The sequence below is a fragment of the Rhinolophus sinicus genome, chromosome 8 (genome assembly GCF_057876585.1).
Source record: "Rhinolophus sinicus isolate RSI-liver-muscle chromosome 8, RSI-T2T, whole genome shotgun sequence".
Taxonomy (NCBI): domain Eukaryota; kingdom Metazoa; phylum Chordata; class Mammalia; order Chiroptera; family Rhinolophidae; genus Rhinolophus; species Rhinolophus sinicus.
In genome coordinates, this window is record NC_142508.1 from 23,014,971 (window position 1) to 23,036,985 (window position 22,015).

At 39.5% G+C, this 22,015-nt stretch overlaps 1 protein-coding gene across 8 annotated transcripts in view; it reads left to right on the top strand.

Annotated features, from left to right (window-relative positions):
• The window catches only part of TSPAN12 (tetraspanin 12), a 93,439-nt gene that overhangs the window by 64,216 nt on the left and 7,208 nt on the right, over positions 1 to 22,015 (top strand). For all 8 annotated transcript variants that reach the window (XM_074315668.2, XM_074315667.2, XM_019750029.3 and 5 more), the window contains 2 exons: positions 3,964 to 4,071; positions 7,949 to 8,092. In XM_074315668.2, coding sequence (XP_074171769.1) covers positions 3,964 to 4,071; positions 7,949 to 8,092 — 252 coding nt within the window. The remainder of the gene's footprint in view (positions 1 to 3,963; positions 4,072 to 7,948; positions 8,093 to 22,015) is intronic.

The following is a 22,015-nucleotide window of genomic DNA, read 5'->3' on the forward strand; positions in this document are numbered from 1 at the left end:
GTTTATGCTATGTGATAACAGTGTATAGTCCCAATACTTCTGAAAAGCAACATTTTATTTTTTGTGTCTAAAGCATAGTTCCAAGCCATAAGGTGTAATAATATTTTGCAACAAGCTACACTACCTTCCACTTTAAGAAGTTATTTGAAGGGTTGCTGTGTGTTTACCCCAGTCTAGAAACACTCACAGTTTGATGTTTAGCTACATGAAAACAGCTGTTTAGCTTTTTGTTGTTTTTTCATTTTAGTAATTGAAACCACTGGAACAACTTTTATATAGGTATGTTAGAATGGATGAGGATGAGAGTTTCTCAATCTTAAGACTGTAGCAGTCATGTTCGGTTTACCACTTGCACGTCACCCTTGCTTGCATTGGACATTATTACTTAGTTAATGTTTGTTCACTTCATTGGTGAAAATGGGTGCGTTTATTAGGTTGGTGCAAAAGTAATGGCGGTTTAAAAGGTTAACAATAATTGCAAAAACCACCATTACTTTTGCACCAACCTAATATATCACCCTGAGGTCCAACACCTTTGCGTGTCTGGATTGCTGGCCGTTTTCCTGGTGGCAGGTGAGATTTCCCCATTTAAGCATCGCAGAGTGATTCTGTTTCAGGAAGGTGATGCTTTTCAACCTGTAGTCCTCGGATTGTCTCCAGAAGGAGTCACAGTCTTAAAAATGTGCATGATGGGGCCCTAGGCCAGATCTGCTAAATCAGAGTAGAAGGAAGGCAGAGGAAGGAGGGGCAGAAGGCCTGGACATTTGCATTGGTGACAGATTTCCCCCAGTGAGTCTTCAACTTTTGAAAATCAAAGAGCTCTTAAGAAGAGAGGGAGATTATTTTGTACTATTTGTTTCTGAGAAACATTTCAGCAGCTGTGTAAGAAAATTGAAGTTTTTTACAGTGCTGACACCGTTACTGAAGATTTGAGGGTGAATCTGCTACCGTTGTGACACCGCTGTGACACTGTACGGTGACACCGTTGTGAATGCTGAGTGGGAATTGCAGACTAGTGGGTACTCTGCATACTCCAGTTTATATGTAAACGGTGCTTTGGCACCACCACACATCTGAATCCTTGTGAAAAGCCCTCTGAAGCGTTGCCCCAGGAGTATGCTTCCGGGGTATGACAACTCTCAGTTAGAAGAGAATCTTTATGGTTATTTATTTTTCTATTAAAAGTTGAAAAGTCGGGGCCAGCCTGGTCGCTCAGGCGGTTAGAGCTCCATGCTCCTAACTCCAAAGGCTGCCGGTTTGATTCCCACATGGGCCATTGGGCTCTCAACCACAAGATTGCCAGTTCAATTCCTGGAGTCCCACAAGGGATAGTGGGCTCCGTCCCCTGCAACTAAGATTGAACACAGCACCTTGAGCTGAGATGCCGCTGAACTCCTGAATGGCTCAGTTGGTTGGAGTGCATCCTCCCAACCACAAGGTTGCCAGTTCACTCCCACAAGGGATGGTGGGCTGCGCCCCCTGCAACTAGCAATGGCAACTGGACCTGGAGCTGAGCTGCACCCTCCACAACTAAGACTGAAAGGACAACAGCTTGACTTGGAAAAAAGTCCTGGAAGTACACACTGTTCCCCAATAAAGTCCTGTTCCCCTTCCCCAATTAAAAAAAAAAAAAAGTTGAAAAGTCAGGGCAGAGTCTAACCAATTAAATATGAAAGTAAGAATTTTCTTCAAAACTACATTTCCTATTAAACTAAGAGTGCTCTTGTCATCTTTGAGAATCATATTTTCCCTCCGTGCCCTAGAAATTTTGTATATTTAGAGGAGTGAAAAATTATTTTTTTCTAGGGACTCCATTTCTGTGTTTTATTTGTAAAGAGGTGGTCTTTTTATTTTTTTTCTGTTTCTTAGAAATACATGTATCTCTTTGACATTCAAGCAATAGATAGTAAATCGTATAATTAATTCTTGATCCCCTCACCTCAGCTTTGGGTTGTATTATTTTAATTAAAAGGTTTTTTTAGAAATGAGTTTACTATCTGTGGATTTTAAAAATGGTTTGTATGGTGTTTCAGTCCTACCAATATTTGATAAATCTCTTAAATTAAAACAAGTTCGAAATGGATTAATTTAAGGTATTTGAATGGAAATGTTTTGATTCTAATATAATTCTAAGAAACTTGAGGTAACTGAGAGGAATTCATCCTTGTTAAGATACTTTCTTCTATTCTGTTAAGGAGCCATCTACAAACATTTTCTCAGTATCACAGTGGTACTAGATGGGTGCATATCACCATTTCAGTTGAGGGCATACATCACTCTTTTGTATGTGGAAATCTTCTGCATTAAGTCACCAGGATAGAGCAAGGGCTGTTGAAAAGGAAAATGTGAAAAGTAGTCCCTTTGAAAAAAATTTGTCAGGTTTCTTTTTTGTTTTGTTTTGTTTTGTTTTTTAATGGCTTTTGTATTAATGGCAGTGTGAGTGAAAAGTGCCATTAAAGTTTATTAGCTGCCAAATTTTGCAGAACTCAGCTTTTACATAGAATGGGCTTTGTGCTCCGAGCTGTTCCCTGCAAGGAGCCAATAAATGTGTTTTCCTTTATGGCCAGGTCACAGTATTTTGTGCCAGAACCTCAGACTTGGATCGACTGTAGTCACAAGGGGGAAACAACTTGTATTTATTTTGGAAAATAAAATTAAAAATAAGACCGTCCTAATAACCAAATTAAGAGATTTGACATCAGACAGTCTGTTTCCCTGTTATTTCTGCTGTTTACACGTAGTCACCTCCTATTTATTATTACTTCTCTCAAGAAAAAGACCTGTCAATAATATTTTTTAAGATTATAAATAGCTAGAGAATTTATTTCACTTTCACTTATTTTATGCTTGAGAGGATATAAGATGTTAATAATTTAAAGTGAGTAGCTTGAACTTTGGTTAGTGCCTTGAACTTTGTTGAAGGAACAATGCCCAGTGAGCCCATTATGTAGGGAACAAAGTTGTGTGCCCACGTGTTGGAGTGTTTTCTTTTGTATTGTGCATTTCCAAGTAATGAAAATTAACAAAGGTAAAAAAAATGAAGAATTTCTGTGCTCAGGAATTTTTAAACTAGTCCTGTTGATATTACTGTGTTTTAAAATCAGATTTCCAAATAATCTAATTCTTGAGTTTGTGTCAAGCTTGCTTGTTTAAGCCTGGTCCATGTTTCTCCATACATCAGATGTGGATGTCTATGCAGGTTCTCAAGAGTTTCTTTCATGCTGCATGTGTGGTGAGCCTAGGGTTTGATGCCTCATTTTCTCCTGCGGCACTGTAGAAAAAAACAGTGACGTCCTGACTGGATGTGCTGGCTAGCTGTTGTGTTGTACCTGAAGCTCTGTCACAATTAAACCGTCTGTTAAGGGACACGGAGCTCGGTGACTTGAGAATAGAAACACAAAACATCCTTTAATTTGGGAACTAATATTTCTAAAAATCCTGTATGCCTCTGAAATCCAATTTTTGAAAAGGTGTTTACAAACTTATTCCAGAGTGAGGCTTGACCTGAGCTGAACTTTTTCTCAATGCTTCTCCCTTTATTTAGTACTACCATAATCTGCAGTCATTTCAAAGAACAACAACTTTATAAAGTCAAAGCAAAGGTCATTTCTCAGCAGCCATCATTCATTATGAGGAGCTTCCGGTGTATCTGTAGGATACTTGTTTACTTCTTTTGTGATTTCCTTGAACTTGATATTGGCATATAATGCACTTGATATTGCATTAGTTTGCTTAACATGAAGTACCTCGGCATTTAGTACAAAAATCGACATGTGGAGATTGTTCAGTAAGTATTTGGTAACTCTGTGTTAACTTAGGCCCCATATATAAATTTAAAACAGTATTTGTCAAGTATGTGTACAAGACTATGAGTGATTTCGTTTGTGAATTTGTGAATGTAGGTGTGTCTGAGTGTGTGTCTTTGTGTGTTACAGTTGTTGATATTTTGCTTTTTATCTCCAGGTTCCAGTACAGTGGTCAGACATGATCACCTTGAAGGCCAGAATGACAAATTATGGCTTACCTAGATACCGATGGCTTACTCACGCTTGGAATTTTTTTCAGAGAGAGGTAAATGCTACAATTTATGAGGTAGAGGGTATGAAATAAATGGCACACTTTCAACACAAATGTTCAAAGCTTTGGCTTTGGTCGCTTTCTCTGCGCTGAAAAGGGAAGCCTGTGATTCAGTTACCATTGTTGTGATTCTTTGCTGAGAAAGCCTTCAGGAACTGCAGGCTCTGCTTTTCTTCCCAGGTACACTGCCATTGTCTCTTCATTCCACACACTTCACATAGAGTTTAGAATTCCTTAAAATCCTTTTGACTAAACTACTGTCAGGTTTCCTTTTTCTGAGACTCGCTCAATAAATATCCAAGTTCTGTTTGAATAGATAATTTTTCACGGCTTACCTGTATTTTAAGCATCATTGAACATTTTTTAAATGATCATGCTCATTTGAGAATTAGGAGTCAATGTGTCATGAAAGGCATCAACATTCTAGTCAGCAAGACCGTGGTTCAAATCCTGATTGCCGCTAATGGTTTCATCAACTTTTATAATTTACTTAACTTTCTTAAGCCTTAGTCTCCTCACATGTAAAATGGGGATAATGAAATACCTACCTTGTTGAGTTCTTGAATGAGATGATTTTGAGCTCATTTAACCTGTGGTTATTAACAGAAACATTACAAAGTATAGGTGGTTTTAGTTTTTCTTACCTAACTTCCACATAGCACTGAACGCAATCGTCTTCTCTAATGGGGACTATATTTAGGTGTTTAAAATCTGGTGACTGGAAGTTAGTCATAGATCTTGCTTCCAACCAAGCTTTTCTCCCAAGCGGTTTCCTTGTGATTGGTATGACATTTTCAGATGACCAAATATATCCGTTTCCTTTCATTTTATTTAGAGCTGGGTCACAAAGCATTTGAGAATCAGTGTCTTACATGATGGACATCCAGCTGTCTGCTCAGTTACTCTGTCTTGGATACTGGCTGAGGTTCAAGTTCAGAAAAATCTCCAAATCTGGCCCTTTGTGTTAGAGTTGTTGAGATGGTGAAAATTATCATTGTCACACAGATTTCCTGTTTATTTAAATGCTTCCTGACTTTGTTTGTTTACTGTTCATCTGTACTAAAAACAACATGAGGGAAAATAAGTAACACATTAGGAAATTTATAGAATGCTGTGTTCAGCTACGGCTCTGGGTAGAAGCTGCTTACTGCTGTTTATTTTCCGGGATTTGTGATGTAGACCATGACAATCCAGGTTAAAAAACAAAGCAAGTTTTTTTTTTTTTTTTTCTCCTAATGGTAAGACAAGGAGCTTCCCTTCCACAGACAATGTACAAACACTGCGGATGATAGTACACGTATTTTTACATTTGCTACACAAATTCCCTCCTCTTTGTCATAGGGTTATTTCACTTTAGAGGCAGTGGTAAAGATCTCTGGGCATCCCGAAAGAGTGTTTAAAAGCCCATTGCACTGGTTTGCTAGGGCTGGGGCCATAATAAAGCACCACAGACTGGGTGGTTTAAACATCAGAAAGTTATTTTCTAAGAGTTCTGGAAGCCGGAATTCTGAGGTCAAGGTGTGTAGAGTTGGTTTCTTTGGAGGCCTCTCTCTTGGGCTTGTAGATGGCCGTCTTCTCCCTGTGTCTCCACACTGGCTTCCCTCTGTGTGTGTCTGTGTCTAAATTTCCTCTCTCTAGAAGGACATCAGCCATATGGGACTAGGGCCCACCCTTATGACCTTAATTTAATTACCTCTGTAAAGACCCTGTCTTTAAATCTGTTCACATTGTGGGGATCAGAACATCAACATGAATTTGGGGTCGCATACAATTCAGCCATAACTCTCCTCTTACAAAAGAAATGGTACCTCTGAAAGTGACATTGTCAAGCCCCAGTTTTCCTGACTTGTCATTCAGTGCGGTTCTGTGCCTGTCCCTCAATTTGGGGGACTCTCATGTAAGCCCTAGTAATGTTTATTTAATACCTTTAAAAAAAAACACTGCCTTTAAAATATGTGTTGTTTTTTTTAACATAGTGGTTGGAGTATACGGTCTTTGGAATAAACAGGCTCTGTGATCTTGGCCAGTTACTTGACCCATCAGAGTCTCAGTTTCTTTATATGTAAAATTGTGGTGGAATTTTCTAAGTTGGATGCCATGTTAGCAAGAGTGACCCTATCTTGATGCAATTTTAAAGGAAGCAGAAAAACTACAAGGAGATGTAACCCATAGTCACATGTAGCGTAATAATGGGTTTGCTTCAGGGAGTTTTCAAGAAAAGTTTCAATTCAGTATCTTCTGTTGATGAAGAAAAACAACTATGTAAAAAGGAAAAAATATCTCAGTGACTTATTAAAATTAAAAAAAAATGTTTGGCACTGAACGTGATATGCTTAAGTTATTTGGAAAAGTCATTTCTGTGGAGCACCTCATTTCCTGACAAGGCCAGATAAATGGGCTGTTCTATTGTGGATGGGGTTAGAGTGTTCCAAGAACTGTTCTGTCATCAGCATAGAAAAACACATCTCCTTAGGAAATGAGAAAAGTAGGTTTTCTCTGGGTACAAGAATTTTAAAAGACTGACTTGGAGAGGTAACAGTTTATGGTTTTTAGAAAGTACAATCTTTTACTATGTATGTTTTTTTATGGATACCGAATGACATATAAAATATGTGATGTCAAGTTATGTTTGACTTAATTTGTGATGTTTATAGTATATTCATGGCTTTTAGAACAAGTTTATAAGAGGAAAATACTGAAAATATTTTTAAAGTTTCTTGGAAATTTTTAGTATTACTCATAGTGTTCAGTAATTCATTTAGAATAGTCTTAAGGTGATTTTTTTTTCTTTTTTAAAATCAGATATTTAGGCACATGAAAAAAATGTAAAATCATTTTTTAGTATTTTTCTTGTTGAATTTTACATGAGAAGTTCAGAATTCTTTAAAGTGGATTTTTGCTGGATTTTAAAAGGGTAGATTGTGATGTTTTATGACTCAGTGTTAGTCCTGGGCACAGACAGACCTGCTGGGCAGCGTAATTTGCACAGCCAGTCACTCTGGACAGAGTTCTTCTCAGTGACTTCACATAGTCCTTATTTTTCACTATATGGAAGAATAACACCTCATCTACCCAAGGACAGGAAATTCTCATAGTTAATTATTCTGAACCTAATTTACAAGGTTTAGTGAATCGAAACTTTGACCAGAGAAAATTTTTGCTAATTGTTGGTGACGTGAGACAAAAAGGAAAAAGATGTCATTGGTTTTCTTAAAATCTAACTTTATGAAAGCTGAAGGAACTTCATTTCTTCTGAGATTAAGGTGATAGAGTTGTGACAGTTTATTTCAAGAATCTCATTTGGTTGAATTACATTTTGTTGGCCTAATATATGTTTTTACACCTCAAAAGTTTTGCAAATTTTACTGGTTGATGAATCTGAATCTGGTAATCTTTGTGGTGGGGGCTTTCGTCAGCAAGTCTTTCTACGGAGATTACATAAACTTCTAATCTAATATTTGAATTTGTTAAGCGATTAAACTGGCAACTAGGCAGATACATGTACATTAACTACTCTTTAATGCCTGGGGGCTTACTGATAAATACAAGCTTTCAGTGATTTGTCTTGTTAGTTGTGAATATTAACGCTGTTGCTATATGATCACTCAGAGAGGACCTGACAGTTGGGGAAGGAGACTCAGTCATGCCTGATCTGTTTTCATCTGTTACGGGCATTCTTGTTCAGAATTGTTCCATTATGGAGGCCTTTAACTATACTTCGGTCATCAGTATAGAATGTACACATATCTTTAGGTGATAACAGAAGTGAATTTACTCCTGGGTTGAAAAAAAATTAAGAAATCTAATGTTGAATCTCCTATAAATTAAGAAAATATTTTTGTAGTTTCTGAGCCTGACCATTCTTTTGCAGTTCAAGTGCTGTGGAGTGGTGTATTTCACTGACTGGTTGGAAATGACAGAAATGGACTGGCCCCCAGATTCCTGTTGTGTAACGGAATTCCCAGGATGTTCTAAACAGGCCCACCAGGAGGACCTCAGTGACCTTTATCAGGAGGTAAGGACACATAGTTAGTTTACAGATACAAGTTTTCTTACAGCGACTGAAGTAAAGAATCAATAAGTTCCCAATGGAATTTTCCTCTTTTGTCTAAATACAAAGGGCCTTAAATTTTTTCTTTGCTATGTGGAGAGATAGAATAAAGCTAAAAATCAATATAAAAAGCTGAACACTAATCACATTTTAACAAAGAAAATTGGGAAAGACTAGATTTTAGAATTAATTGGAATTTAAACTGTGTTGTCTAGAATCAAGTTCTATTGCCCCGTCCTAGGGGTCCTTTGAAAACACACACAGGCAGAGTGTGTAGCTAACTCTGGATATTAGGGAAGATGTAGTTTGGAGTTCCTGAATATCTATTTTAGGGCCTCCACATAGATTAAAACAATGTAGGGGGGGGAAATCGCACTCTCCAGAGAAAATACTGGCCTCTACTCTTCAGTTCCCCCTGCTGGCTAATGATCAGTGATGTTAGTTTTAGTTAGCTGATGTAATGAAATCAGATGCTCACTAGAATTAAAATCAAGTGTCACATGCCCAAGAACCTTGCATATTTGTGTTTTCTGGGAGAGTTTATTAGACTATCAGTTATTGCTTTGTTACCAGTTTTCCTAGTTCTTCATTTTTAGTGGTGTTTTTCAAATTTTGTTAGTAGTGGAATCCTATTTTCAAATTAAAATCAGAACTACTAAACCATCAAACCTAGTAGCCAATGGCTACAAGTGGCTATTTAAATTAAAATGAAATAAAATAAAAATTTTATTTCCTCAATTGCACAAACCACATAATAAGTGTCCAACAGCCTGTCAGGATTAGCTGCTTCTGTACCGGACGGTGCAGATATAAGACATTTCTATCATTACAGAAATTTTTATTGCAGTCTTGAATAGAATAGAATAGAATAGAATAGAATAGAATAGAATAGAATAGAAGCTCAAAATGTAAGTCAGATGGTAAGGGAGCTGCTCAGACTGAGGGGCTGGAATCATTTCCAAGATATATCTCTAGTCAAGTACCTGGGTACCACAAAGCACTGCTGAAAACCTCCGCATGTAACATGACACACACACATAGACACACACACACACATACAAACACAGTAGAGCTATAAGTAATGAAACTTTAAAACAAAACACATCAGGATTTGGAGTTCTGGTCCAAACAGTGGAGCAGGTAAACACTGTACTTCCTCTTCTCACGACCACATCAAAATTACAACTAAACTACAGAACAGCCATCATTGAGAATCGCCTGACGTTTAACTGAATCAAAGTCCTACAACTAAGGACACACAGAAGAAGCCGCCTTGAGGCTGGAAGGAGGGGCAGAGACATGGAACAGACTGGTCCCACACCCGTGTGTGGTGATTAAAAATTGGGAGGCATATCAGGGCTGTGGAGGTGCCCCCTAGGAGGAGCAAGGGGTTCCAGCCCCACACCAGGCTCCACAACCCAGGGTTCCAGTGCCAGGAAGACAAGTCTCCATAACTTCTGGCTGTGAAAATGAGCAGAGATTGTGGCTGAGTAAGACCGAGGGCGGATGGAGTCCCAGGCATTCCTCTTAAAGGGCCCACATATGGACTTACTAGCTGACGGACTTACTCACTCTCAGCTCCAGCACTGGGGCAGCAGCTTGAAAGGTGCCAGGGAGATACAGGGAGGAACTGTACTGTCTGCCTTCAAGGGCAGCTTTCTCCGAGACAGAAGTGCTGGCAGAAGCCATTGTTCTTTTGTTGAACCCGCCCCCTTCCAGTGTGCAAAGGCGGCCACTGTATCTGAGTCTTCATTAACGTGGCTAATGCCTTTCACCCCTCCCTGGTGATTCCCTGAGACGCCCCCTCCACCCAACTTACAGACACACTCATGCCACTTCCAGTGGCTTTCCCATAAAAATTGCTTGTCTTGGCTCATGCTGCAGACTTTCCTAAAATCTCTCAAAGGTTCATAAAGTCAAACAAGCAGCATCTGGCTTCAACGCGTCCCGTAACTCTTGCTGAGCAGCCTCAAGCCCAGCATTAGTGGCAGGTGGCCTCAGTTCACAGCTTGGCCTCTCCCAGGCATCTCTAAACCCAGCACGGTTGGCTGCCATCAGCAGATTGCTTTTGGCTCATACCACGTGGCCCTGGGCAGGGCACAGGCTGCAGCAGAACTTGGCCTTTGGCAGGGCCAGAACACCTGGTGGCCAGCTTCAGACCAAACTGGAGCATCACCCAGCGTGCCTCTGCAGATGACACACCCAAAGGACAGACTGCGTAGGCACCAGAGCCCTGCTAAAGCAAATCCTGCACCACAGGTTCAGCCCCGTCACCACAGCAGGTCCTCCAATGTAGCCACAGCCAGTCCTCACAGCCAAACAGCCTGAGGGTCCATCCCTGCCACTGATGTGCCAACAGCAACCAAGGCTCAACTACAGCAGGAGGGCACACACAACCCCCACAAGGGACACACCTGGAGCACCCAGCTCAGGTGATCAGGGAGACTGCACCACTGGGCCCCACTGCACACCTACCACATAAGGCCGCCCTACTAAGATTGGGAGACAGCAGCCCTGCTTAATACATAGAAACAAGCACAGGGAGGCAGCCAAAATGGGGAGACAATGAAACTTGTCCCAAATGAAAGAAAAGAACAAAGCCCCAGGAAAAGAACTAAACAAAATGGAGACACGCAATCTACCAGATGCAGAGTTCCAAACACTGGTTATAAGAATGCTGAAGAATCTCAGGGAGAATTTCACCAGAGATAGGAAACATAAAATTGGAGATAGAAAACATAAAAGAAGAACCAGTCAGAAATGAAGAGTATAATAACTGAAATGAAGAATACCTTAGAGGGAATCAATAGTAGATTAAATGAAGCAGAGGATTGAGTCAGTGATTTAGAAGATAAGGTAGCAGAAAACATCCAATCAGAAGAGCAAAAATAAAAAAATCCCCAAAATGAAGATGGTAACAAAGTACCATGAAGTGAGTGGCTCAAACAACAGAAATGCATTGTCTCCCAGTTCTGGAGGCCAGAAGTCTGAGATCAAGGTGTCAGCAGGGTTGGTTCCCTCTGGGGGCCGTGAGAAAGAACCCGTTCTCTGCCTCTCCCCCAGCTTCTGGTGCTTTGCTGGCCGTCATTGGTGTTCCTTGGCTTGTAGAAGCATCACCCGAATCTCTGCTTTATCTTCCCATGGCATGGTCCTTGTTTGCATCTGTCGGCAAATTGCCCCTTTTTATAAGGACACTAGTCATATTAGAACAGGGGCCCACTCTTCTCCAGTAGGACTTCATTTTAACTAATTTTATCCGTAACAACTATATTTCTAAATGAGATCAGATGCTGAGGTGCTGGGCATTAGGACCTCAACATATGCATTTGGCAGGGACACAATTCAGCACATGTAACAAGAATTGTTGAAATAACTGAATAACTCAGGTTATTTATTTTGAAAGATAATCAAAATAATTTTAGTCGTGCTTCACACTATTGGGAAGCATTGTGTTTGGATATTATGATTTTAAATCTATTATGTTTAATAACATTTTGGCTTTGAATAAAAAGGAATATACAAGGTGTTGTCTACTGAACATTGTTGGGTCAGTGTCTCTGAGTTCCTCGGTGATTATGTTATATCTTGTTTCCTGGGTGAAAGCTGACTATTGGCTGGTGTCTGCAGTAGAGATGGCCAGCTGACAAGTGCAACAGTTAAAATCCTGTCCATTGCATAATATTCAATGCAGACATAAATGTGTATATTCAAATACATTATAACTCACTAGGTTTAAAAAAATACAGATGATTATAGTATAGATAAAAGTGTAAACATGTAAATTGAAAGCTATCAACTTTCCTAGTGTGCAATTAATCCATTTGTTAGTTTTTAGGAGTGGCAAGTCAATAGGGAAAGTTATTGGGCTACAACAAAATATATAATAATGTCTACCTTCTTTAGTGATTAATACTGATAATACGATTGTAACCAATATTGATCATGAGAATGGTAAAACATGAGTTTACCAGATCTTCTCACAAAGTCTTCACCTCATATAAAGTTCACTTCAATATAGTTTTACTTTATTATGTTGAACAGCATTCAGTTAAACATTTAATAAAATTTTCTTGTTGTAGAACGCAATTCATTTTTACTTGTTTGTCTTAGATTATTTCTACTACTAATATTTATAATGGGATGCTTTACTCTCAGGGTATCAATAATTGCTTGTTCCATGAATTCTAAGATTGGAATAAACCACACTGTTGTGCGTGTGCAAATTGATGGCCCAGATTATTTTAAAAGTTTTTACTCATATTTTCATCAAACAACTTTCAACAGCAAGCTGGCATTGTCAGTGATGAAATGTTTCTGTAGACAGAATTCCAGCAGAGATGGAGGTTCATTATATCAGAGTAATCTGCTTTTGCATTTGTAATTCATAACGGATGCTGATATTGGTAATGTTACAGAGCATACTGATATGCATAGCTAACTTACAAAAGTGGATCACTTAGTAGTTTTATGGCAAAAGTACAATTAAGTCCATCATTGAAAATAAGACTTCATTCCACTTTGCACTGGAGAACGTGTTTCCTAATTGCAGTGTGCCCAGAGGCCACCCTCCTAGAAGATGAGGGCGCTAGAAGAAGGAACAGTGAGGGACAGCTGGAGGTGTCTGGGACGTTTACTCTGAAGTAGTGAGTCCTAATGGGAGATATTTCAGATGTCTTCAACTATTTCAAAGTTCATCCTTCAGAACAGGAACGAGGCTTACCCACTGTGGTTCCAAAGGCCAGAAGTCACAGGAAGGAAATTTTGAATCAACAGAAGGAAGACCTTGCTCATCAAAATCTGTCCAATTGTGATACGGGTTCTCTTGTGAAACACTGAGTGTCTCGCTTCTAAAAATATTGAAGTCAAGGTCAGATAACCATGTCATTGGTGGGTGGAATGGGTTTTTAAATTAAGAGTGAATCTGGACTAGATGAACTGTAAGGTCCCTTTTATCTTTCGTATTCTGTAAGCTCAGAGATAAGAACTGGCTTTCTTCCTGCAATCTTTCTTCAGTAATCTGAAATCAAGGAAATAAATCATTCTCAACCATCCGGTGGCCTGCTTGGTCCCTGACCCAGTAATATTTCATGACACATTTGAAACCAGTGAAAAATGACAGAACAGAAATATAGCAACAATTGCACATTTTTGAAATGTTCCCGTTAGAAATATTGGTGGGTCTGGCATACAATTCTTCCAATATCCGTAATGAGCTGCATACTTGTATGAAAGTATACATTTAAAAATCACAGATGAAAATATCTCTGACCATCAATTCGGTTCCATCGCATTTTTTCATTCAAAATGTTTTATGAGTAACTACTGGGTTCCAGGTGCTGTCGTAAATGCTGCAGACAAAAATCTCTCTTCTTGTGTAACTTACATTCTTGTTAGGGACAGAGACATTTAACAAGAGAAAAACAGCACTAAAAATAATTTCAGGGTCATGTACACTTTGAAGACTCTGAGCAGGGCCATGTGCGGGAGAATGGCTTTATAGGTTAGGGAGCTATTTAGGATAGGATGAATAGGAATGAGCTCTCTTAGGAGGTGACATTTGAACTGAGAACAATTAATGAGAAGGACTGAGCCATGTGAGGATCTGTTGAAGAGTATTTTTTTAGCCTCGGGATACTGCGAGCCTAAGCTCACCCAGCGGTGGCCTGGGCCAGTGGTACCTGACTGCTCACTACCCTGTTCTTTGGGGTTGTTTGTGCAGCCACATTGTCCCAGTACTTTGCTGAGACTTGGCCTCAGCAAAGCATCACACTCAGGGTTTTGGTTGGTAACACGCAGGCCTCACATGCATCTCTTCCTTGTCTCATCTGCTGAGTTTTCCACCATATCAGTTAATGGAGTTCTACGTCCAGACTTGAGGTGGAGAAGAAACACAGAAAGAAAGAAGAATCACAAAGGCTGGTAGACAAAAAGTCTTTGTAGAGCAGGCCCTCCCAGCCTCCTGCCCAGGACCTGTGCACTGCTTGGTTGTGTTACTGATCCAAAGTCTGTGTGTCTGATGCTTTAGAAGGCCAAAACTCAAAACGTCAGGGTTTGGAGTCAGGAAAGGTTTGTTTATCAAGAAAGCGCCACTGAGAAGGTGGGAGGCCTGGTGGTGTCTCAGATCCTTCGTGCTTGCTGGGCAAGATTAAGAGTTTTTAAGGGTATAGGGGGAAAAGGTATGTGGAATGCTGGTGGGGCAAGTTTTAATTGGAGGACCTTGGAACTTGGCCATTTATGGTCAAGGGAAGTTGACACCGGATCTTCCTGGACAATGGACCCTCAGAGTCTGAAAGAGTGTCGGTTAAGTGCCAGTTATGTTCCAGTCCTTTGGTTCCGTGTGTGTGTGTGTGTGTGTGTGTGTGTGTGTGTGTGAGAGAGAGAGAGAGAGAGAGAGAGAGAGAGAGAGAGAGAGAGAGAGAGAGAGACTTTGGTTCTGGGTGCAGCTGGAGGTTAAATATCTCTCCTCTGCTCATGCTCCAGGTACATGGCGTAAGGTCTTGGGCTGCTGTCCCTGAAAAGCAACTCAGTACCTCCTTAAACAGGATAGGATCATTGTGAGCCGGTTCTGCGGTTCCAGACGGGCTTCACGCTTGGGGACGTGACATTGCTGACATTGTTTTTGATGTTGCCTGTGCATGTTTTCAGTAATGAGGATCCATAGCTTTCGTTAGCTTGCCTTAGTGGCTCACATCTAGAAGTGTGAAGAACCACACTTGTAGGGAATAGTGGTAGTGTCTGCCAGATCAGATAGTAAACAAAGCATACACTTCTTCCAAGGGACGAAAAATGGCATTCCCGTCCTCCGTATGCCACCTCAAGAAAAACGAGTGAAAGTCAAGAGGCTCACAACAGGCCCCACTTCAATCGGACCAACTCAAAATGTAAAATAAATAGGGACAAAGAGGCAAGTAAGTGTAGCCCCAAAGACAAATTTATTGGTTTTGTAGTAAGGAGAAAGACCACTGTTAGAAGATATTGACTGCGTCTTCAGAAAAATAGTATTTACAGAAGTTTATATAAGGACTAGAAAGAGAGGTTTCCACACAGCTCTGCCTCTGGGACACGTTTCCTTTCGACCCGTAGTCTTTCTATGTTCCATGAGGTGTTGGGTTTGAATCTCAAATACTCTTAATAATTTTTTTATTACAAATAATTTTGTCCCAAACAATTTCTTAGAAGGCTGTTTATTTCTTCTCTGAGTAACAGGAAACATCTACTAGTAGAGAGATAGAGAAAGACAGGGAGTGTGGATGTGAAGGGATGTGATCTTTCTCTCTGGCTTACAGGACAAAGAACCCAGACGATGACGAACAGGTATAGGTCTCCAGTGCTCACAGGCGGTAAATGGGCATGTAGGGGTGCTCCTTCAGGTTAAAAGTGGGGTCAGCTCATGGTGAATCATGTAGGATGGGTTGTTGGAGGGTTTTAGTCTCTCAGTTACATGTTACATGTTCTGTGAGCTGCGAGTCAGGAATTTACACTCAGTCCACACCCAGATTGGAGGTCCTGTCCCAACCCATCCCCTTTGTACCCTCCTGTCCTTGGCAAATGGTTTTTGTTTTATTGTCCACGTACATGTTTTTTTTTTCTTTCTTTTTTTTTTTTCTGAGCAGTCTCTTAGCCCTCAATACTTTTTGTTAACACTCTTCTCCTGCTAACTTTTCTGACCAGTTGGAAAGGTGAGTCAAAACTGTATGTCTGTTTTGACTAATAGAAATAACTTTTATTTTATAATTTTCACACACAACAACCTAAATGCATAAATATTTCCTCAGCATTTCTGAGCCAGAGCTAGAGATTTGATAGTGTTGTGGATGCAAAAGTACATGGTGGAGAACAAGGTTGCGACCTTCTGGCAAGCTCTATATAGTTATGAGATGATTATGTTTCTAACCCTGCTCTCATGTGACTGGTGGGATTCTTCTTAGAACCAAGTAAATTGCCACACTGGAAACAAACAAAATTAGGGACAAGTGTTAGAAGTCCAAATCAGGAAGTGAGAGGTACCCACTTAGGCCCCTGGCCAGGCACTGGCTAATTGCATTAAGCTAAAGGTAGTCAAATCTGCAAAGAAATGATCCTCATATCTGTGGCTAGAATAAGAGATAGGAATTTGATGATCTTAAATTGGGGCAGGAGGAGGAACCTGACATAGGGGAGGCAGTCCTACTGGCCATTGAGTTTATGTTTGAGATAGGCAAAGGGATCCCAGAAAGGGTGTAGGGATTCACTGGCTTCCAGTCTTGAAAGAGAAGCAGGTGTTAGCCAGGTGCTGAAAAAGGGCATTCCAAGCAAAGAGTCCTGGTGCAAAGGTAGAGCTGAAAGCAAGATAGCACAGCGGGAGAGCCAGGTGGAACCAGCAGGTGTTGGGTTATGAAGAGCCCCGTAGGACCTGGTAATGCGTGCGTTTTGTACAGAAGTCTGTGAGTAGTTGCCAAATAAAAAAGGCAAAGGTGTTTACAAAAATTGAGGCATTATTATGGAAGGAAGGCTTAGGACAGAGTAGCTGTGGGATTCTGATTTAGTAATAATGAAGCTCCATTCTCAGCGAAAAGCACAGAGCCTCCTGCCCAGAGAGTAAACAGTAGGCAGCTTTCAGGCTCAGTGTCTTTTTAGATGGAATCTCCCCAAGAAGTTCCATTCTCAGGGTTCTTTTATATGCAGTCAAAGACACTCCATTCCACCTCTCTGCTGACTTCATTATCTCCCCAGCAATTGCTGGCTGGGCTCAGGTGGACTCTGGCTTGGGGTGATATCTGTTTTATCATTGAAAGCCCGAAGGGGCAGTTTGGGCTTGGTGGGGGGTGAGGGGAATCCTTTTATCCTCAGGCTTCACTTGATCTAATCAGGCCTTGATGTCTCCTGCCAGTTTTGCTGCAGGTATACAAATGCATTCTTTTCTTTCACTCCTGTTCTCCACAGAGTTCAATTGTGAGTTTCCTGTTACCTATTCACTATTCGAACAACTTTCCGTTGTGCTTTATTAATAGAGACTTGCAAATTTTGCCTTTAGAATTTACTGATATGAAAGCTATTATAGTATTTTGACCTGAAAAAAAGTACCTCCCACAGTAACAATTTTAGAGATATGCTCAACAATCGTTATATCAGCATGTAGAAAATGAGTTGGAAAAATGGATCTTGAGCCAGGGACATCTGTAGGAGACGGTTGTAGGTAATTCATGTGAGTGATTGTGAGGGTTGGAGTTCAGGTTGTGCCATTCAGGATGGAGAGGAGGGGATGAGAATGAGTGATATTAGAGAGGGAGAATGGACAGGATTAGGTGATGAATTGACTGTGGGGAAGTGAGTGACTGGGCAGCTGCCAGGACACTTGACTTGGACCCTGGATAGATGAAGAAGGCATTTATTGCGGGTGAGATTGGCTTTGATTGTTCCACTTTGAAAATGGTGAGTTTAAGGGTCCTGTCAGGTAGTCCATGTGCAGAAACCCAGTAGGAAATATGCAGCTCAGGAGACAGAACTCAGCCAGAGACATGGATCTTGTGTGTATTAATTAAGGAAAGAGCCACCTCAAAATGCAAAGCTTCAATAAGGAAAGTGTGTTTCTCTCTCATAAACCAGTCAGCTGGTCCAGATTGCCAGGCTGCCCGGCTGCTCAAGTTCATCTAGGGCCCAGGATGATGAAACAGCTTCACGTTTTAAATACTTGTCTTCCAAAGTTGCTCCTGTTTTTCTCCAGTTCCAGTCAGTGGAGAGAAGGAGGAAGTGGGAAGGGGCACATCCAATTCATTAAGCTCTACACTCATCCCCTTTGTCACATTCCTTTGGAGAGGGCTCATGTGGCATGCTTAGCTGCACGAGAGGCTCGGAAATGTAGTCTCTGGCTAGAACACTGAACACTACATGAATTAATATAAAGAAATGGAGCACAGACTGGGGTGAGTTGGGGGACTAACAGTTTACAGAGGTTATCAGTGTATATGAGGCAATGAATACATGGGAGGAAAGAAGGCCACACAGAGAGATGAAGTGATGTAAGCAGCCAAGGACAGAAGTTGGGGAAAGGCAACCCTTAAGGGCAGAGGAGTCACCAACTGTAGGCAGAGAAGAAATGGAAAGCAATGTCCTAGAAGTCAAAGAAGCAGGGGGGTTTAGCAATGAGTTCTCCTAAGTGAGAAAGCAGTGTTCAGTGGTTAAGAATGGGCCAGACTCTTTGGGTTCAAACTTTGATCTGCTCCTTACTAGCTGTGTGACCTTGGGCATATTTGCAACCTCTCTGTGCTTCGTTTTACTCACCTTTTTTGGTGAGGTCGAACCTGTAAAATGAGGATTACTACAGTACCCATTTTATAGGTTGTTCAGAGAGTTAAGTGAATTAACACGTTTAAAATCCTTAGGGTAAAGGGAGTCAAATATATGGTGATGGAAGGAGATCTGACTCTGGGTGGTGAACACACATGTGATATATACATGATGTATACAGAACTGTACACCTGAAACCTGTGTGATTTTACTAACCATTGTCACTCCAAAAAATTTAATTAAAAATTTTAAAAAAGCTAAAAAAATAAAAAATAAAAACAAAATCCTTAGAACAGTCCCTGTTTGCAGTATATATTACTAGAAATAGCTGAGAGTTAAAGTAAATCAGAGATTGAAAAGTACACATTGAATTTTTAAAGTGGGATACATATTTATATAGATCTGTGAGCAAATATTTCACATGCATTACCTCATTTAAGCCCTAAAACAATTCTCTGAAGGTACAGTATTATTATTTCCATTTTACAGATGAGAAAAGCGAGGCCCCGAGAGGCTAGTGAACTAACCCAGTATCATAGAGCCATTCAGTGACTGAGCTCAGATCTGTTTGATTCCAAAGTCCATGCTTTCGAACACTAACATTTTGAGATGTGGAATACATGATGAGGGGCAAGCTGAGCGTTTGTAGACTTTTTTCACTTCTAAACCCCAATTTCCTTATCTATGAAGTGAGATAATAATGGTCCCTACCTCATGATAGTCTTCCAAAGATAAATAGAGCTACTTAATGAGAAACCCTTAGCAAACCACTTGCATATAATGAACACCGGTCTTCAATGTATGATGGTGGCTAACAACAATAACAGTAATTTATTAATATATTTATTAAAGTAAATAAAAAATTAGTGATCTATGATTAGTTTTCGCTGGCCAAATCGCCTCTAGTTTTGCTTGTAATGATGAGAAAGGATGCGTTTTCTGATTACATATGTTTGTGCTCTCTGAAGGTAGATTTGCAGGTCAAGGTTTTGGGGACTTCATATGGTTTCCCACTTGGCTGGTTTTCACACCTTCCCGCTTCTTATAGACATACATTTAGGCGGACAAAAAGGCCCAATGAGAGACATTATCTGAATGAGTAGTTTGTAAAAGTTCTGCTCAGTCAAGCAAGGAATGCCTGCTGCTCGCTGGAACTGCCCTCGGGGACAAAAACACCTTCTGGGTTTCTGATTCTAGTCTCCTTATAAACGTTTTGTTTTGTTTTGTTTTGTTTTGTTTTTGGTAGAACTGAAAAATGTTCAGTAAATGCGGGCTTTAAATTTCATGATTCTGCCTATCTAATGGGGGTAAATTGTGAGGATGAAGTAAGATATGAGGGCCTGTCATTATTAAGACATAGGAAGACTTTTTCTACCGGTTTTCCTGTGCACGGGTTTGGTTAACCTTACTCGTAAGAGAACATAATGTCCTGCAGTGAATTTTATTACTTGCTGTTTAATTTTTTTTTTTTTTAAGGAGGCATTTATTTCCCTGAAGAGCTTATGATTGTCAGTGGAGAATTTATGGTCTGATTTGTGTAAAGCTCATGAACTGCCAAGTCAATTGTTTTAATTTTAGAAGAAATAAGATGGAAGATTCTACATTTTACCTGATCATTAACATACGCACTTCCAACTTGACAGTCATGTTTATTGCCAAAAATCAATTATGAAAATATCATACTGGCATGTATGGCACCTAGATTTTATTTAGACTTTACTTCATAGCACATGAGGTCTGCCTAATTCTTTGATGTGGCCTGAGAATACTAAGGATCGAAACGTCATGGGTGCTCTTCCAATTTTAGACACTCATTTTGGAGATTGATCAGAGAGTAATGTCAAGTGTGTAATTTCCTCAAGTGAAATGAGGCATCTTGACATGCCTTCAGATAGATTCCAGGAATTGTACGGATTAGTAATTTTTCTCTAATGAAAAGGTAATGTTATTATTTACAGTGAATAATTGACCAGAATTTTAGTATTGCAGCAAGTAAAGTAGGTTAGCTGATATGTCTTACTCATAGCTTTGAATTACCTGAATTACTAAGGTAGAGCTCACATTGCTTTATTTAGGAAGAAAACATATTAAGGTAAATCAACTCAAAGTATTTTATTTTGAGAAAAGCAGTAAGTGCAATTCAGTTCTTTCCTATTCTGAATAAAACACCCTGTCTTAAATGGAATGCAGTTTTGAACTCTAACATTTCTATTTCCCCTTTTGACTCACTTAACAGAACTGTTTATTTATGCAACTAAATATCTATGAATAGTACAATAGATTATATACAGACACATCTATATATATATTTTTTTCTAGACATAGTGTCTTGTTTTTAACAAAAGTATCCAAGTTTGCACTGAAAAGTGTAAACCTCATGCATGATCATTTGATTGGCTTAAAATAAACTCACAACTTGTGTTCAGACTGAATTACTTCAATGAGCATGATGCAGAGTGGACCATAAATCCTGTTTCTATGAAGAATTTGGAGAATGGCTGAGGAGGACAATTATTTTATACAAAGAAATCTGGGAAAATACTGTCTGTTCAAGACAAGGAATTTTTTTTGGAAAGTTAATCCTTAACATTAAGTAATTGTGTAAATGAATCACTAATTCTCAGCAATATGCTACAAGTTTCTATAGTGCCTTCTGAGTCTTCAAAGAAATATTAAATTGTGTGTAGTATAGAAAGATTTGCACTTTTATTTATGTATTTCCACCCTCTATCTTTTCTTTAATTAAATAAGGGATTTAATGCAGTGCACAAGAAAGATACAATGAGTTAATAAAATATAAATGGCGTTGGAAAGTCATGGTTTAGAACAAAGTAATTAGACATGCTTAATATGAAGACAGATGGGATTCTGGAGTTTCATGTTTGACTCTGAGCTTTCTGAAAGCCCAGGTAAAAAAGAGATGTAACCATTTGAGTGATTTAATGTTAGAATCGAATATTCTACTTTTTCAAAGCCCGCAAAATTCTAAAGTATTTTTTTTCAAGTGGGATTTTTTTTATCTACTACTCTAAGTTACCTAAGAAAATATCTTCAATATTATTTTTCACAAATATTATTGAGCAATTTCTTGTGACATTCTTTAATACATGTCACTAAATTACACCTTAGTGGAAAATAATATGCAAAGGCATAGGCTAATATAATCCAATGTAGCACATTTTGGCGGACTGGTTTGATACTTGGACATAATTTGAAGTATCTAGAGATGTCAATTGATTTCATTTTTTAAAAATAATCTGTAGATAATACCTTTTTCTGAGGGGTTCTTGATAGAGAAGCATAAATTATAATTTAGTGTATTCTGATGACAAAGTTAGGTACTAAAATTTGTCTTGTTTGAGGGATTATCTATGTGTTTTGTAAACTAAATGAGGAAGTGATAAGACTGGTGTATTGTTATAAAAATTGAGGAATCCAACTAGAACTTTTGCTTTGAATAAACAACACTTGCCCACCTGGACAGGGAGCTAATCTTCAAGGCCCAGTGAGCTGGAAGGAGGCCAGGTCCCAACTACGTGCCATATGTTACATTCCCAAGTCCACTCTTCTGAGGTACCTGAAAAGTTATTTTCATAGGATCCAAACCCATTCACTTAGTTG